The following is a 13,181-nucleotide window of genomic DNA, read 5'->3' as shown; positions in this document are numbered from 1 at the left end:
GACTACTAAAAATTTCTTAACTGTTGGAATTTTATTTCTATCAGCGATTTTTTGACAAGGAGTCTTTGATAACATTTTTGCTCATTTTCTTTATCTTATAGCAGATTACACAAAACTACCATACACATAAAAATTACCTGAAATCTGTTCTTTAACTTGTCCTTCACTTAAAAACTGGTACAAGAACCAGTTTGAATCAGTTAGAATTTTGGACCCCTGTGACCCAAACTTTGTACCCTGATTGTAAAACAACCCTCATTTAAAAACAAATCCTGGAAGTGTCTAAAAGTTGAGAAATGTGTGGAAATCTTATTCTCCCAAGCAATGAAAAAAAGCTAGAAAATAAAAATGTTGTGTTATAACCATGTAGTAATGCTGAGGACCTCTCACTGTCTTTTTCTCTGCCTGAGCAGAGGTCGAGGAAAAAATATAGGTCAGTGGAACCACCTTGACTACAGTAAGGTTTTGCAGAATCAGCATGCTGATGCAGCTGCTCACTGTAGCACTGTGCATATCAAAAACCTCCAAGTGGTACCTCATTAACTGAGGCCAAGTTTACATTAGACCGTATCTGTCTGATTTTCTTCGCGGATGCACTGTCCGTTTACATTAAACCGCCTGGAAACGCCGGGAAACGGGAATCCGCCAGGGTCCACGTATTCAATCTAGATCGTGTCAGCTCCGGTGCTGTGTAAACATTGAGATACGTGGATACGCTGTGCTGAGCTCTAGCTGGCGTCGTCATTGGACAACGTCACTGTGACATCCACCTTCCTGATTCGCTGGCGTTGGTCATGTGACGCGACTGCTGAAAAACGGCCTTGTATCCGCTTTGTATCACCTTTCATTAAAGAATATAAAAGTATGAAAATACTGCCCATTGTGTAGTTATGATTGTCTTTAGGCTTGCCATCCTTCCACTTGCAAGTGGTAAGTGATATGCGCTGGGATCACACACACAGCGGCTCAGTCCCGAATCACTGCTTGTTCACTTCACTCGCGCGCTCTGTGAGCTGCGCAAGGCCGGAGTGCGCACCCTCCAGAGGGCACTCGCTGTTCAGGGCGGAGTGATTTGGAGCGCAGGATGCCTGCGGAGCCGAGTGTATCCGTGTATTGGTGTTGCTGTGTGCACGCAAATCGTGTATTGGTGTTGCTGTGTGCACACTAATCGTTTTAAAAACGTTAATCTGATGATCCGCTGATACGGTCTAATATAAACATGGGCTGAAAAGGGCAATGCAACAGGCATGAGAACCACTGTAACACCAGAGCAGGCCATGTAATACGATGGAGGACGTGATAACCCCTTTCTGTCCTAGAAGTTTCAGGCACACGTTCAGGAACAGCACTTAAAGGGTTAAGCCTAGATGCAATTTCAGCAACACAAAATCCAATCTAGTGAGACAGATTAGAATTCTTCTCATACCTGGAAATGGCCTTCTAAGGTTTCGAAGCTTATTCAAGTGTATCACTCATTAAACAGTCCACAAAAAAACTTGCAGGAGGAAGTGAAAGTCATTTAAATAATGAATATATATGAATAGAGGCTGGTTGCTTATTTATAAGGGTTCAGGTAATATCAAACCAAACACTTAAAGAGTCCAACTTCCAACACTGTACGAGAAGCCATCTATATCAGAACCCTCAAGCCCTCTCTGAACCGAGACGGGGGCCGGTACCAGCTTCCGGATATTTGGGATAACATTCTTTTGGGCATGCGTAATGCATGCTCGAAGTGCCGTCATTTCCCCCTGATGAAGACTCTGGATAGAATTGAAAGCTTGGGTAAGCAAGCTTTTTACGCAGTACAAATAAATAAATAAATAAATGTACATATATTAATGTTGCACTGTAGTTGCTAGGTTGGAAAATCTATTAACACACTCTTTACACACACACGATTCACAAATCTATACATCTACAGTATGTAGGTACAATACACAGTCCCTTTAAGGACTACATTTGCCATCACCAGCTTCCACGTTGACCTGCGTCACGCGGGGGCAGGATCACCAACGTCACATCCACCATGAAGGCATAAGTAACGGAACACGTTTCCGCTTCCTCCTCTCTTGTCCGGATTTCAAGCCATCCAGACACAAAGAGATTTGCTCCGCCAAGCAAACCCAAGAACAGACGTCTTTTCTTTTCTTTTCTTTTCTTCAAGAATCCGAGTTTCGCGCTTTTCTTTGTTTACCTTTGGCCACGGTAGACTCTAAGATCGCGCGATTTCGAACTCAGCTTGAGTTACAACCGGTTTTTCATTTGTTCCTTATTAGTACGTACTACTGCAGCCCAGGCAGTTATTTTAAAGTTAAGAAGCGACTGGATCCTTTTTAACTCAAAAGCTGTGCACAGTATTTAATCAGAGACTTTTCTTTTCATCACGAGCGACCACGCGTCGGACCAAGAAATTCTCTGCGCCTCACGGAAGCGACTCACGTGCTCCACAACAGCGAAACTCCAAAAGTCTCGGAACATCTCTTCATAATCTTGCTAGAGGCAAGATACTGAGTAAGACTTGGCATTTGGGCAAAACCTAGTCTTAGGAATTAGCTTTTATTGAAGTAGTGTGAATTTAACCTCAGGAACCGTTTGTTACACTGTAAACACGCAGCGTGTTGAATTGATTTATTGCTTTGTTTTAATCTCTCAGTTGTTTTAATAGATAGGCTGTGCATGCTTCTCTTTATTCCTGACTAACACTTTAATTTCCTTATCACACATTTTGACCTTATCAAGGTTTCAGTGGATTCAGTACTGTTATAAGGCAGATTCTACCATAAAAGAGGCCAGTTAAGTCCCATCTCCTTAAATTGCTGAATTGATTATTTTGATCATTCTATTAAGTTTTTCTAGTAGCATTTGGGGTCTTGGACATTCACAGTAAATTTTAGGACAGTAGTCCTGGTAACTAATTAATAAAAGCCCGACATGACAGACATGCTAAATGACAATAGAAACACATCGGTTTCTATCATCAAAATCTGACAGACAAACTAACGTCTACCATCATATTCTGACAGACACTCTAGATGACAATAGCAACAAAACTGTTTCTTACATTATTAATCTGACAAATTTAGTAATAATATTAAATACCTCATCACTAGAACCAAATAATAAAATAAAATATTGAAATAAAAAAGATAAAATTTATTTTCAAAATTGAAATATCAACAATAATTGTCAGAACAGTGACGATAGACACGACTGTGTCAGTTTCGCGGGGAAATAACACATTGAAATGGCCTGTCGGCTGAAAGGGTCGCAAGCGGCTCTGATTTATCTCAACTTACGATAGTTTTCCTCCAGAAAAATTTAAATATGAATGCACAAATATATTCTCAATGTTTCTATCATCAAAAATTTCTATCGTCAGGATAGCTGACTGAAAATCTTACCTTGATTTATTTGATGAAATCTAGCTGTCAGAACTCCAAGTCTTGCCCGGAAGTAAATGTCTGCTGTCACAAAAATCATGCGCAGTAGAATTTCCTCTTTGCGTCAGTCAACATGTGCGTGGTGAGGGCTTGAATTTTGCTATCGTCAGGTGCATTTGACTGACAGACTGACGATAGCATTTTTTAAAATTAACTGTGGGCTTCTCTCATGAACGAAATAGTTTTTTCGCTGTTAATCTATTTCAACTCTATCTGTTGACACCCAAAAATGATAAAGCCTGCTTCCACACGATAACTACCAAAGATCCATAATGGCTGAGTCTATCGTCAGGTCATCTGACAGAAATTCACTGACGATAGCAACAGGGATAATGAAAGTGATTTTTAAAATGGGAGTTATGTCTGTCAGATATGTCAAAGAAATAGAACTTTATTCTTTAAAAATCTTTTATTGATATACTCAGTGTATTTTTAAATGACGTGCTGTTTTAGAAGACCAAATACCATATTTTCAATCTTGAAAATATTACCTCACTGAAAAAAGGACAAGAAAAATTTCTTATTTTGTGGGCAAGTGGTTAATGGATCCAGTTACGGTAGAATCTGCCCCAAGCTAGTGAAATTAGCCTATGGCTAATTTCTTTTGTCCCATTAGCATCCAAAGCTAAGTGTATTGTCTTAGAAACATGTGGCGGTCCTCCCCCACTCACAAACACACCTTAGCGAGCATCCCTTTGTCTTAGCTTAGCCACACGAGGTTAATCTAGGCCTACATGAACACGTGGTCACCAGGCCTGACACACACACAAACACGTGGTCACAGGCCTCACCTGGCCTCACAAATACACCTCAGTTAGCATCCCACGCTAGCTTATTTCTTTTGCTAGGCCATAGGCCTTACCACGTGGTTAACTCCTCCCCCACAAACACACGTGGAGTTAGCTACCAGAGCTAATCCTATTTTTGCGTCAAGCAACATCTACAATACTTAGCTCATGTATGCAGGATGAACAACGACTCCCTGCAGAAGCAAGTGTTATTTGCACAACCAAACGGTCACCTGTGGAGCAAAGTCGAGCGGGCCCTTGACATCGACAGGGCCCAAGTTAGACGTATGATGATGATGAAGAATGACTTCAAGCAATTCCTCGAACTACGATTCAAGGAAGAGCGCCCTAAGGCTGCCAAGCAGCAAAACGGGAAAACGCGATGATGATGATGATGTAGGCCACACACAAGGCCTCTCTCTCTCCCCACACACAAACACACCTTAGCTAGCTTCCCTTTGTCTTAGCTTAGCCACACAAGGCTAATTCCTTTGTTCTCCTCAAATCCCACGTGGTGATCCCTACACCATGTGGACACACACAAACATACCTAGCTAGCATCCCACGCTAGCCTTCTGCTCAGGCCATAGGGATTTTCACTCACACACACACACACACACACACACACACACACACATCTCACTGTTTGTATATATTTCAACTGCCATTATCCATTTTTATCTTTGTTATAATAAATTCATTTATTATTGAAACTGTGTGTTTATTTGTGTTCCAATATCTCTGAAGTCCCCAATCTCCAAAGAATTCTAAAAGGTGCATATGATTTATGTAATATGGTAAGTGATCATAATAATTTGGAATATACCATAATTTAGCTGTTTGGTAATTTATTATTAAGCACCAAAATTAATGGTATTAATTAACGAGACTGATTAATAAGACTGATTCCATGAGTGATTTAATGATAACATGAGACTGATTCAATGAAAATGATTCACTGAAAACGATTCAAATGAGACTGACGCAATTTAATTATTAACCTTCAGATTTAATGAGATTGATCACTCAATTACCCAAATGCACCTACATCTACAACCGGATTTCTGTGAAGATGTTTTGCTAACAGCGCTATACAAATCAAACTGAATTGCATTTAAACTGCATATGAAGCAATTTTTTTTTTACGTATTTCAATAAACACACCGTTGAGACATACAGCTGCAAAGTTTGAGATGACAATAATGAAAACTGAAGTTTTTATGAGGCAAAGAATTTTCATGGGTTTACTAAAAAAATTGTCTGCTTGTAACTCGCGGCCAGAAAATATCATATAACACCGCCATGACGTCACATTGGCTGCAAACTTATCATCACATATCGTGTTTCACTATGGTGGCCAGTAAACTCCGCCCCCCCAAAAAATAGGAGGTCGATATTATGTCACCAGAGCACCAAATAATGCTAGCTGTATGAACACAATTTTTGCTCCTGGTATAAGGATGGATCAGTTCCCATCCTATTTGGCTCCGAGAGAAAATTGGGTCAAATTTGTGCAGCGCCTTTGCCTGGACTTTCACAAAGCTCTGAGCAAATAAATATATTTCGCTACGCGCAGTGCATTTCGAAAACAGCTGTTATGAAAGAAGGTTGAACCAGAGACGCCGTCATGATAAAACTACCAGAACTCATCGGTGAATGCCAAAAAATACAAATTTAAACACCAAAATGTTGTATTTTATGTCAATAGCAAGTGAACGATCTGTGTTGCATGATTTATTGTTCTTACTGTTTGTTTCACGGACCTACATCGCAAGTAAGACTATTCTTGTGAAGATGGAATAATGAGCAAACATTCAGTGGTATAGCTGTTTGTCATATCACAGCACTGAGCTCGATACGGAGATCAGTCTATTACAGTCATACAAATTTCACTGCATACAACACACAATTTATGTTTTGTTTTTCCTTTCCTTTAAGGAATCATTTGATTCAAATCATGTCGTTTAAAACTTACCAAGCCTCAACTGCTACCATTCTTTCATAAGGTGCTTCTAATACTCTATAAGTAAGACCATTAATATCAGCTTGTTCGTCAATGTTGTTGTCTTGGTCTTGTTCATCATTGTCTTCGACATCAGCGAGTGGTTTGTCTTCATATGGTGCATGCTGGCTGTTAAAAACTCCGTAGTCTGTTTCTGCTGTATTTGGTGAACTACCCTGAGTGGTAGACACTGGTGATTCACTCCAGTCCAAATCACTAGACATCTTTTTAATTGTTATTAAAAGGCTGATAATGTACGTTCTACAGACTACTGTAAGCAAAGCTTCGTGAAAAACAAGCATTTAACAACCAACATCCCGCAATAAAACTTGGCCCTGTCTTCCGATCATATTTTGTTATATAGACGGAGATTTCGACTAAAATTTAAAAAGGTTGTATTTTATTTTAATGGATTTTCTGCATGCAAATGTTTTATTTGCTTACTGCACAGTAGGTTAAAAAAAATCAGCTAATGTGCACTTTAATATTTTTTGGAAGTCAAAAGAACTGCATTTTATCAGACAGATTCAAGCAGTTGATTAAAATTCTTTACATAATCTTAACAAATGTAAAAACAAGACCAGAAGGTAAATGATCTCGTGATGTATTTATCTATATATTTCTACAAATGCATGCTTGACAAATTGTATACGGTATGTACATGCAAGTCCAGGGACTTACACTAAAAAAGATGAAAGCTCAGTAATTCTCCCTTAAATCTGAAAAAGAAGCAAGATACTTCAATTTGTAAAAAGATACCTTTTTTTTTAAACAAACATACACCTGTTGTTGGCTGGTTTGTATGTTTACCACTATTTATTAGGCTGTAGCCTAGAACGTGGAGTTTATTTTAGCATTTAAAGTATTTTTAGGAAGTCTTTCCCCTTTTACATTAATAAGGAATGTCTATCATCATCATCATCATCATCATCTCTCTCTCTCACACACACACACACACACACACACTGCAAGTCTATTTCGATTGGATTAAGGTCAGGACTTTGACTTGGCCATTCCAAAACATTAACTTTATTCTTCTTTAACCATTCTTTGGTAGAACAACTTGTGTGCTTAGGGTCGCTGTCTTGCTGCATGACCCACCTTCTCTTGAGATTCAGTTCATGGACAGATGTCCTGACGTTTTCCTTTAGAATTGGCTGGTATAATTCAGAATTCATTGTTCCATCAATGATGGCAAGCCGTCCTGGCTCAGATGCAGCAAAACAGGCCCAAACCATGATACTACCACCACCATGTTTCACAGATGGGATAAGGTTCTTATGCTGGAATGCAGTGTTTTCCTTTCTCCAAACATACCGGTAACGCTTCTCATTTAAACCAAAACGTTCTATTTTGGTCTCATCCGTCCACAAAACATTTTTCCAATTAGCCAATGTGAGAGAGGCCTTCAGTTACTTAGAAGTTACCCTGGGGCCTTTGTGACCTCACCGACTATTACTCTTGGAGTGATCTTTGTTGGTGGACCACTCCTGGGGAGGGTAACAATGGTCTTGAATTTCCTTCATTTGTACACAATCTGTCTGACTGTGGATTGGTGGAGTCCAAACTCTTTAGAGATGGTTTTGTAACCTTTTCCAGCCTGATGAGCATCAACAACGCTTTTTCTGAGGTCCTCAGAAATCTCCTTTGTTTGTACCATGATGCACTTCCACAAACATGTGTTGTGAAGATCAGACTTTGATAGATCCCTGTTCTTTAAATAAAACTGGGTGCCCACTCACACCTGATTGTCATTCCATTGATTGAAAACACCTGACTCTAATTTCACCTTCAAATTAACTGCTAATCCTAGAGTAGTGAAAGTTCATTATGTCTACCTATTGAAACTCATCTCATCTCATTATCTGTAGCCGCTTTATCCTTCTACAGGGTCGCAGGCAAGCTGGAGCCTATCCCAGCTGACTACAGGTGAAAGGCGGGGTACACCCTGGACAAATCGCCAGGTCATCACAGGGCTGACACATAGACACAGACAACCATTCACACTCACATTCACACCTACGCTCAATTTAGAGTCACCAGTTAACCTAACCTGCATGTCTTTGGACTGTGGGGGAAACCGGAGCACCCGGAGGAAACCCACGCGGACACGGGGGAGAACATGCAAACTCCACACAGAAAGGCCCTCGCCGGCCCCGGGGCTCGAACCCAGGACCTTCTTGCTGTGAGGCGACAGCGCTAACCACTACACCACCGTGCCGCCCCTATTGAAACTATTCTTTAAATTCATTTCTTAAGACAAGGATTTTTTAAGATGTTACCTTGACAGTTTCGGCGATAAACTTCCGCCGAACATCATAGAGTAACATCAGCTGATAAGGCACGTCACCACTCGACATCTGGTGATTGTTTTGAAGAAGGCAGAAGTTTATCGCCGAAACTGTCAAGGTAACATCTTAAAAAATCCTTGTCTTAAGAAACGAATTTAAAGAATAGTGCTAATCCTAGAGGTTCACATACTTTTGCCACTCACAGATATGTAATATTGGATCATTTTCCTCAATAAATAAATGACCAAGTATAATATTTTTGTCTCATTTGTTTAACTGGGTTCTCTTTATCTACTTTTAGGACTCGTGTGAAAATCTGATGATGTTTTAGGTCATATTTATGCAGAAATGTAGAAAATTCTAAAGGGTTCACAAACTTTCAAGCACCACTGTAGATAGATAGATAGATAGATAGATAGATAGATAGATAGATAGATAGATAGATAGATAGATGGTTGTGCATTTAATAAAGATCGGAGTTGGATCAGATCATAAGGTGTCACATCTACCTCATGAGTTTGACCCAGATACGCTCAAGTTCCTCACTGAGCTTGAGGAAGATGAAGTCATCCATCCAGCCATCCATTATCTGTAGCCGCTTCTCCTGTTCTACAGGGTCGCAGGCAAGCTGGAGCCTTTCCAGGGCTCGAAATACCACGTGCATGTGCAAGTTTGTGCACGTAAAATTGGAGCGGTGCACGTAATTTCAGACCTGACTTGCACCGGTGCAAGTTGCTTTACCCACTGTAACCAACAGTAGAAATAGCCAATAAAGAAGTGATAAGGTCTAAAAAAAAGGTTTACAGTGTGTTTTCCTCGTTTTCCTTTTTTTGTAATTTTAGAAGGTTGAATATTTAAGTCTCTGACGATCATGAATCGGCAAACGCAGTGAGCGGATGACGTTCTCTTTCTTTTCACTTCCGTGTTGCAACTTCCTGGGAACGAGCTGCTCTCCTTCCCGATAAGTCATGTGACACACACTCTTCAGTTCACCAAATATGGAAAAAGCCGGAAGTTTGCATGGAGGTCGGCAGTATTCGGAGACCTTTGGAAAATCATGGAAAGTTCGAGGACTCCCAGAATCCAGCACGGTCTGAGATAGTATTTGTGACAGGTTGAAAGTAATCATGTAAATACAGCAACAACAAGAGTAGAGTATGTCTAAAAATCAGCGATCCATCCTGGGATTCCTCGCAAAGACCGGAAAGCACGATGTTCCAGCACCCAAGGACCACGCAGGAGATCAAGGACGAGATAACAGCGGGCTCAGTGACAAATCTCCTGGCGAACCCAGCAACCAGGCGGTGCAATCCACACCAGAAGAAGTGTGCTGCGAACCCAGCGGCAAACCCTCGTCCACACACGAAGAGAACATCGAGCCACAACCAGGGCCATCTACAGCTAGAACTTCGGCATCCGAGTCGCGGACTCCAGAATTCTTGGACGAGTCGTCTGTTGATTCACCCGGAGACGATGACGACGCGACCAACCCCAAGAAGCCAAAACTGTCAGTAGGTTAAATAATTTGAATATCGGGGAATTTTTGCTTTCTGAATCTGAATTGATTAATAAAAGCTTTGCCTCGAATTATTGCTTTGTACGAATTTTGTATCAAAAACACTAGTCTAATGCATCATTTTGTAGATGTCTTTAAAGTTTTCAATGAAGCCGCGAAAGCCCAGCTTTCTACGTGGTTGGTCGCTTGTTTCAAAGTAACTTAATTAAGTTCTTGGAGCAGCTCTTTGACTGTCGCCGCCTGGGACATGTGACCCAGACACTGTGGCGCCGCCGCTTGGCGTGAATTTTAGTTGCACAAGTTACAATATTAATCTGTGGGAGGATCCTTGAATGGGGGATTACTGTAAAGCGATACACTGCCATGTTCGGGGCAGGACTAGTACAAATATTTTTGTCATCAACAAAAAAAGGTTTTGTTTCTTTTTAAATCAGTACTCAGTTGATATGACATTAGCAAGACTACACAATGTCATAGCATCTTAGCAACCCGGTGTTCTCCTCTGCCAGAGTGTTGTTCCAGTTCTCCACATGGCCAGAAGAAGAGGAAGATGATGACTTTGGAGAGAACAACATCAAAGCTTTGCATCAACACTTCCATGCGTTGCTCGAGCGGAGGGACTTTGACATTGACAGTTGCATCAGAGAATGGGTAGAACTGAAATCTTTGTGCCGTGCACAGCTTGCTACTATGCGTAAACTACCACCCTTCAGCACCTTCTGGACTTCAGTTCTAACTAGGGAACAGGAGGAAGATTTCATACACATCTTCACCATTCTGCGGTTGGTCCTAGTCATTCCAATTCATACAGCTGAATGCGAACGTTCCTTCTGCTTGATGAACAGGGTAAAGACAGACTGGAGGACTAGCCTGGACCCAGCAACTCTGACAAGCCTAATGACAATCTCTCTTGACAACAATGTGCAAACATTCGACCCCTTGCCAGCAATAAGGTTGTGGTGGGCTGGGGGAAGCAACGGCCTTCAGCCACACCTTACGGGCCTAGAGTACAACATGTACAGGAAGTCCAAGACTTAGAGAGTCAGTCTGAAGCATCAGAAGAGGACATATAAGGTTAACAGTTAACACTACTTTTTGGTTGTGCAAGCAATTTTTTTTTTTTGGTGCAAGTAATTTTTTTTTCATGTGCACCAGTGCAAGTTAACCCAAAAATGTATTTCAAGCCTTGCTATCCCAGCTGACTATGGGTGAAAAGTTGGGTACACCCTGGACAAGTCACCAGGTCATCACAGGGCTGACACAGAGACACAAACAACCATTCACACTCACACTCACACCTACGGTCAATTTAGAGTCACCAGTTAACCTAACCTGCATGTCTTTGGACTGTGGGGGAAACCGGAGCACCCGGAGGAAACCCACGCGGATACGGGGAGAACATGCAAACTCTACATAGAAAGGCTGCTGGGCTCGAACCCGGAACCTTCTTGCTGTGAGGCGACAGCGCTAACCACTACACCATCGTGCCGCCCAAGATGAAGTCTTTTAAAAAATCTCATCTCATCTCATTATCTCTAGCCGCTTTATCCTTCTACAGGCAAGCTGGAGCCTATCCCAGCTGACTACGGGCGAAAGGCGGGGTACACCCTGGACAAGTCACCAGGTCATCACAGGGCTGACACATAGACACAGACAACCATTCACACTCACATTCACACCTACGCTCAATTTAGAGTCACCAGTTAACCTAACCTGCATGTCTTTGGACTGTGGGGGAAACCGGAGCACCCGGAGGAAACCCACGCGGACACGGGGAGAACATGCAAACTCCACACAGAAAGGCGGCTGGGCTCGAACCCGGAACCTTCTTGCTGTGAGGCGACAGCGCTAACCACTACACCACCCAAGAAAAGCACTCTTCTTTTTAATCCAGGTACCTCGTGACATTTTTATACAGAGTATATATGTTATGTAAAATCTCGAGGCATTAATCAGCCACTTCTAATGAAGGGAAAAGAATTGCTCATGAGAGAAAGATTTGCTTTTAGAAAGTGGCTAAAATGTGATGTATGGACTTTCAAAGAGCCCAGACAGACAGGAACGCACCTGCTTTAGGTGAAAACATCCAGATAAACAAATGCATGAAATGTGCACATATATAAATGGCATTTGAAAGCTGATCCACATAAACAAGCAGCATCTCCAGTTAAAGGCTACCGTCCACATTCTGACCCACCTCAACAAAATAGAAGCATGGGAGCAGGGAGAGGCTGTCCTTACTGCCCGCTCCCTCCGCTCTGCCTCCCGCAGACATGGCTCCCTGCGCCCGCCAGCAGCTCAGCGGATCCCTGCGAGCGGTTTCAGCGGCCCGCCGCCACCACCAGCGCCGCCCCGCAGCTCCGAGCGAAGAAAGAGGCCATTAGCTCCGAGGATGGAGGAACTACAAACGCCACATTACAGCATCCTGTCCACAGTGTGTGTGTGTGTGTGTGAGTCTCACTGACCGAACCGGAGGATCATTTATTAGGCAGAATGGCTACTGGACTGCTGCGCATGCGCACAATAACAACGTTTCACGCGCCTCTGAGCTGAGCTCACAGCAGGGCCGGCGGGGAGAGAGAGAGAGAGAGAGAGACTGGTGGGGAGAGAGAGAGAGAGAGAGAGAGACTGGTGGGGAGAGAGAGAGAGAGAGAGAGAGAGACTGGTGGGGAGAGAGAGAGAGAGAGAGAGAGAGAGACTGGTGGGGAGAGAGAGAGAGAGAGAGAGACTGGTGGGGAGAGAGAGAGAGAGAGAGAGACTGGTGGAGAGAGAGAGAGACTCAGGGCTGGTGGAGAGAGAGAGAGAGAGAGAGAGAGACTCAGGGCTGGTGGAGAGAGAGAGAGAGAGAGAGAGAGAGAGACTGGTGGAGAGAGAGAGAGAGAGACTCAGGGCTGGTGGAGAGAGAGAGAGACTCAGGGCTGGTGGAGAGAGAGAGAGAGAGACTCAGGGCTGGTGGAGAGAGAGAGAGAGACTGGTGGAGAGAGAGAGAGAGAGAGAGAGAGACTGGTGGAGAGAGAGAGAGAGAGAGACTGGTGGAGAGAGAGAGAGAGAGAGAGAGAGACTCAGGGCTGGTGGAGAGAGAGAGAGAGAGACTCAGGGCTGGTGGAGAGAGAGAGAGAGAGAGAGAGAGAGAGACTGGTG

The 13,181-nt window shown here is 42.6% G+C and overlaps 1 protein-coding gene across 2 annotated transcripts in view; it reads right to left on the bottom strand.

Moving 5' to 3' along the window:
• The window catches only part of LOC132886867 (phospholipid phosphatase-related protein type 4), a 42,891-nt gene extending 30,345 nt beyond the window's left edge, over positions 1-12,546 (bottom strand). Inside the window, exon 1 of one of the 2 annotated variants that reach the window (XM_060922040.1) lies at positions 12,238-12,546. In XM_060922040.1, the coding sequence (XP_060778023.1) occupies positions 12,238-12,315 (78 nt within the window). In that variant the 5' untranslated portion in view covers positions 12,316-12,546. Of the gene's footprint in view, positions 1-9,033; positions 9,434-12,237 lie in introns of those variants that run through there. The other variant, XM_060922041.1, reaches the window with a different exon arrangement.
• Positions 12,547-13,181: the final 635 nt, after the last annotated feature.

This window comes from Neoarius graeffei, chromosome 5 (genome assembly GCF_027579695.1).
Source record: "Neoarius graeffei isolate fNeoGra1 chromosome 5, fNeoGra1.pri, whole genome shotgun sequence".
Lineage (NCBI taxonomy): Eukaryota > Metazoa > Chordata > Actinopteri > Siluriformes > Ariidae > Neoarius > Neoarius graeffei.
This window is presented reverse-complemented; position numbering and strand designations above follow the sequence as displayed.